Raw genomic sequence first — 6,069 nt, forward strand, 5'->3', positions numbered from 1 at the left:
ATCCTTGGTCGAGCTCTGCTCTTCCCAGCTCCTACGAGTACTCGGGTCTAACCGCGCACTTAAAATATGCAGCAGCAAAAGGTTCTTATACTCTGCTGGTTGCACCAGCTGATCTAGTGTTTTTATAATCCTATCAAAGTTTTCCAGTAAAGTATGCAAATCGGCTGCAGATTCTCTCTTTAAGAACGGTAGGTCGAAAATTCCTTGTACCTGCTTCCTTTTAATAATCTTCATATTGGAGTACCGCTGCACCAAAGCTCCCAGGCTGTTTTATAGTTGGCCGAGCATACCGGGAGAGCTTCGATAACCGACAATGCTTCCCCTTGCAATTGACTCCGCAAGTAATGCAGCTTTTCGACTTCAGGCAAATCGGTTTGCCAGTGGATCAAAGAAGTATATAAATCTCTAAAACTGATCCATTCATCAATGTTTCCGCTAAACTTGGGCAAAGTAATCTGCGAAAGACGAACATGCGGGGTGGCACCTTGTGAGAATGACGCGTTAGTACGGCTTGTCTGATCCAAAATCGGAGTGTCAGCAAGCAATTTGTGTTTATCCATTAGAAACGATTTACTGTCATAATAGCGATTTTCATACAAGCTTCGCTCCTCCATAACCGCGGTCAGGTCCGCCACGAATTCCTCATGCGAAAGCAATTCATTAGCTGTGTCATTGATTTGCTCCCATAAACCGTCAATACGCTCCAACCGTACCAGTACCTCGTTCGCAGTATGTAGTTCCTCATTAAAGGCTTGCACGAATGCGTGAATGGTGTCGAACGACGCTTGTAGTCCCTTAAGCCGAGTAGTAAGTGTCCGCAGGGAGGCAGCCTTTTTCGAAGATGCAGCACCTTTTGACATTTTAGTAACGCCTCGAGCAAGTCGTCGAAAAGGAAATAGTTGTTGTAGTTTCAATCTTAAATCCTAGCTTTGGCAAGGACATATACAATGTGGCACTTACTTTACAGAAAAGTGTTTCCCACGATGTCCTTGGTTGTGAACAATGGCTACCCTAGCCGCTTTTAGCAATGGCCGCGATCACCGTGGTTGTACTGAATTACTAGGACTATGTATTCCGATGCTTCCTGGTTGTAAGTTCCGCTGGTGTTGATCAAATAAAGACGACTTTTGAGCGCCAACCGTGACAGCCAGCAGATGAATTGAACTCCCGAAATGTATAGTGATGCAAAAGATGAATGTAGTATCGGTGTGGCACGTCCAAGCCTCGGCAGAGACATATACAGTGTATATTTTACCTGGCCGAAAAATTAGAACCAAACTGGCAATAAGGTGCCTTTTGCATCCAGTGAAATTGTCCAATGGCTCAGGTGATTTACTAAATCCCGCCAAACCAAGCGTTCTCAGACTAACTACAATGGAGCCTGTATCTCACCCCAAGCGAGTGTATTGAATGTAATATTGCAGTGTAGACCAATCTCCAGAGTGTAAGTACCGGTCCGTGTTATCCTAACGGATCCGGTTCGAAGGACCGCTGTTTCCTTCCGGACGATTCCCGCCGGATGGTGAAACTCTGGATCGTAAAAAATTACCTCCAACCGCTTAACAAAAAAACACCTTTATTGGACTACAGATAAAATACAACTAACTCTTTTATTCCTCTCACTCAACTCTGCAAATTAACACATACAAAAAATATAATTTTAATTCTCAATCTCCGTAATCTATCGCCTGTTGCGCGATTAAATGAGTTCCTTCACTGGGTGGCTTATCGGATGCACTCAATCTTGGTAGCCAGGGCACGTCCATAAACAATTGTTGTTGAAAGCGGTAAAATCACTCAATTTTGTTTAAACAAATGACACAGCTCATCGAGCGGCTATGACAGTTCAACCGAAATATAAACAACGAACGTTCCCGCAGAAATTTACAAACTAACTCGCAATACGAGATCTAATTAGATTCATTCTGATTGATGGACGGCACATTTCAGACGTTACAGACGTGAGGTCGTTCAGAGGACCGAACGTTGACTCGGATCACTATCTCGTAGTAGCCAAAATCCGCGCCCGGCTGTCCAACGTGTTGAAATCCAAGGCAACGAGGAGGATGCAGTTGAACATCCAGAGGCTATCAACTAAAGGAGTGGCTACAGAAGGTTGATGAACGGATTGAGGAAAGAGTTGAAGGGAACCTGAATAAACAGTGGAGGCATCAGCACTACAGCGTGAGAAGTGTTGGGTACAACTGCGACAGCTGCGTCCAATGAGTGGTTTGACGCTGAGTGCCAGCGAGTGACTGAGGAGCAGAACCGCGCCAGGGGTCACATGTTGACCACGGCTGTGACTCGTCAGAGCGTGGGTAGATATCGAGATGCTAGAGCCGCTGAAAAGAGACTCCATCGCCGGAAGAAACGACAGCATAGGGAGCATATTCTTGCGGAGGTGGAAGGTTGCTTCTCCAGGCACGATGCGAGGAGCTTCTACAAGAAGGTCAACGGAATCAGGAATCGAAACGTGTCAGCCCCTGTCATGTGTAACGATAGGGAGGGGAACCTGATAATCGATAAAACAGAGGTGGCCAGGCGTTGGAAGGAACATTTCAGTGTGCTGTTGAACGATGAGGGAAACAGTGGAGTCGAAAGGAGCACGATGGCTATTGAGAATGATGGTCAAGCTGTGTGGTCTGATGTGGTCTGATGAAGAATTGCCCTTGGACTGGTTGGAGGGTCTCATATGCCCGATCTACAAAAAAGGTCATCGCCTGGACTGTAGAAATTATCGGGGCATAACTCTTCTCAATACCGTGTACAAAATTCTCTCCCGCATCCTGTTCCACAGACTGAGACCGTTGCAGGAGAGCTTTGTTGGCGAGTACCAATGCGGTTTTCGAGGGGGACTCTCCACGCCGGACCAAATGTTTACCTCGCGACAAATGCTCGATAAATTTCGAGAATTCAACTTGCAGACGCACCATCTGTTCATAGACATCAGGGCAGCGTACGATTCAGTTAAGGGAAATGAGTTATGGCAGATTATGCTCGAACATGACTTTCCAACAAAGCTGATTAGGCTGATACGTGCCACCCTTGAAGGTTCTACATCAAGTGACAGGATAGCCGGTGAGATATCGGACTCTTTTGTGACGTTAGATGGTTTGAAGCAGGGTGACGGGCTGTCGAACTTATTGTTCAACATGGCATTGGGAGGTGCTATACGGAGGGCTGGTGTGCAGAGAAGCGGCACCATAATTACGAAGTCGCACATGCTTCTCGGTTTTGCGGACGATATCGACATCATTGGTATCAACCGTAGAGCGGTGGAAGAGGCCTTCGGACCTCTCAGGAGGGATGCTGCGAGATTAGGGTTTATCATAAACTCTGCCAAAACGAAATACATGGTGGCTGCAGAGTGCGTGGTAGTCCGTGGGAGGTTGGTGCTGCGGTGGCGCTAGATGAGGAAACATTTGAAGTAGTTGACGAATTTATTTACCTGGGAACATTAGTGACATGTGACAACGAGATTAGCCGGGAGATAAAGAGGCGGATAGCAACTGCAAACAGGGCCTTTTATGGATTACCAGCTAAGGTCCCGCAGTCCTGCAAATCCGTACTAAACTTGCGCTCTATAAAACACTGATTCTCCGTTGGCTCTCTACGCCCATGAATCATGGACGCTGAAAGAGGCTGATCGGCGAGCTCTTGGTGTTTTTGAGCGTAGGATTTTGCGTTCAATCCTTGGCGGCAAACTAGAAAATGGTGTTTGGCGCAGACGCATGAACCATGAAGTGTACCAGGCATACAAATCGGCGGATATAGTCAAGCGGATAAAACACGGCAGGCTTCAGTGGGCTGGGCATGTAGCGAGAATGCCGGATGAGCGTCAAGCGAAGGCTATATTTAGCAGGGATCCCGATAGAGGTCGTCGACTTCGGGGTAGACCCCGCACTCGTTGGATGTGTGCTATCGGCGAGGATGCACGCGAAGTAGATGTTAGGGGCGATTGGAGGATAGCAGCCCAAGACTGAGGTACATGGTGACGTATTCTGGATTCGGCACTGGATCGATAATCGGTCTCTCGCCTTAAAAGTAAGTAAGTGAAGTAAGTAAGTAATTAGATTCATGCTTTACGATGTCTTTTAGTCATTTATACGATGAAACTAGAAAGTTATAACCAAAACTCAGAGATTTCCGACAGCGAGACCACGGAGGAGTGGAAAGAATGCTGCTTGACAATCTAAGAGTTCGAGGTTCGAGTCCGGATGGATACCCAAATATAACAGCGTGTGCCCAAAGGAAAAAAAGAATGGTAAAAATTAAAGACTGACATTTGTAATTTGCTATTCCTTGTAATATGAATAGCAAGGGATAGATAATGAATAATAATGTGTGAAGATGGCGGATACGTACATCGGACTAAAGGCTGAAGCCAAACGGATTGGACTGGTCATCAGTGCATCGAAGACGAAGTACATGAAAGGAAGAGGTTCACGAGAGGACAGTGCTAACCTCCCACCTCGAGTTCAAATTGGTGGTGATGAAATCGAGGTGGTTGATGAGTTCGTGTATCTGGGCTCACTGGTAACTGCCGACAACGATACCAGCAGAGAAATTTAATGGCGCATTATGGCAGGAAATCGTGCATACTTTGGTCTCCGAAGGACGCTCCGATCGAATAGAATTCGTCGCCGCACCAAGTTAACCTTCTACAAGACGCTGATCACACCGGTAGTCCTCTACGGGTATGAGACATGGACTATGCTTGTGGAGGACCAACGCGCCCTTGCGGTCTTCGAGCGGAAGGTGTTGCGTACCATCTTCGGTGGACTGCAGATGGAAAACGGAGTGTGGAGAAGGCGAATGAACCACGAACTGCAGGAGCTGCTTGGGGAGCCATCTATCGTCCACACCGCTAAGATAGGCAGGTTGCGGTGGGCTGGGCATGTTGTAAGGATGTCAGACGACAGCCCGGTAAAGATGGTTCTAGAAACCAATCCGTCAGGGACGAGACGGAGAGAGGTGCACAGCGGGCAAGGTGGATCGATCAGGTGGAAGACGACCTGCGGACTCTACGCAGACTGCAGAGCAGGGGAACTACAGCCATGGACCGAGTGGAATGGAGACGACTCTAACGTACAGCAAAGGCCACACCACGGCACTATGGTCGGAATCGTGAAATTTCACGACAAAAATCTGTAAGTCGGAAACCATAGATGCTAGAGATTTCTTGTCTTCTAGAAAGTTACTTTACTAAGAGGAATCTATCTTTTGGTATGACTGGTTACTAGGGTGGTCCTATTGTACTCAAAATAAAAATTGAAACTTTTTTATCTTACTACTTAGAGCAATATTGTCTTTCACAAAATTGTAGCTTATTTAATTTCATGAAACTTTGTTAGAAAAATTTTTGCTCTACCTCGTTTCTTCACTGTTTTAGGTCAATTTTTCCAAATTCATTCGGGGTGGGTCTAAAAAAATTACTATTATTGCTCTAGTTTTTTCAGCTTTATTCGGATTTGAAAGTATTGTTCCATTTACTTTTAGGGCGTGAAAAACTGCATATTTTGACACTAATCGATAATTGCTAACTTTTCAGAGAAAAAAGTTACAGGTATTTTTTCGTTTTAAAATGACACTTTTTCAAGGCACCCTACTCCTTTGTTTGCACATATATGCAACAACAACACGTTTAGGATGATAGTTCATAGTTTCACCTTCAAAATGCATTTTGTAGAATTTGTCAACTTATGTTCCCTCTTGGGTTAAAAAGCATTTAAAAACTTCGAGTTTTAACACAAAAATTTGCTAATCTAGCATTCAAAACCATCTAGTTATTCCAATTCGATTTTTATTTGGAAAATTTCTTCCAGTGACTTTCGGGGCATGAAAAAGCGCTTATTTTGATGTCAATAAATAGTTTCTAACGCTTGTTCAAAAATTATAGTTGTTTTGAAATTTTGTTTATGTATGATCGTCAGGAATCCCTCAGGGAAGCAACCTGGGTCCACTGCTCTTCATATTATTTTTTAATGATGCCGCCCTTTTACTACAGAATAACTGCAAACTAGTTTATGCGGACGACCTAAAACTTTATTTCGTTGTGCGTACAGTTGA

The 6,069-nt window shown here is 45.0% G+C and overlaps 1 protein-coding gene across 1 annotated transcript; it reads right to left on the minus strand.

Moving 5' to 3' along the window:
• Nucleotides 1–230: 230 nt before the first annotated feature.
• Nucleotides 231–860, minus strand: LOC129728658 (uncharacterized). Its single transcript, XM_055687110.1, has one exon. The coding sequence runs from the start codon at nt 858–860 to the stop codon at nt 231–233; it is 630 nt and encodes a 209-aa protein (XP_055543085.1).
• Between the last annotated feature and the right edge of the window lie 5,209 nt (nt 861–6,069).

This window comes from Wyeomyia smithii, chromosome 3, assembly GCF_029784165.1.
Source record: "Wyeomyia smithii strain HCP4-BCI-WySm-NY-G18 chromosome 3, ASM2978416v1, whole genome shotgun sequence".
NCBI lineage: Eukaryota > Metazoa > Arthropoda > Insecta > Diptera > Culicidae > Wyeomyia > Wyeomyia smithii.

Bases quoted from the DNA above. Each gene is read 5' to 3' on its own strand.
- LOC129728658 (XM_055687110.1), bottom strand. From the start codon at position 860: ATGTCAAAAGGTGCTGCATCTTCGAAAAAGGCTGCCTCCCTGCGGACA.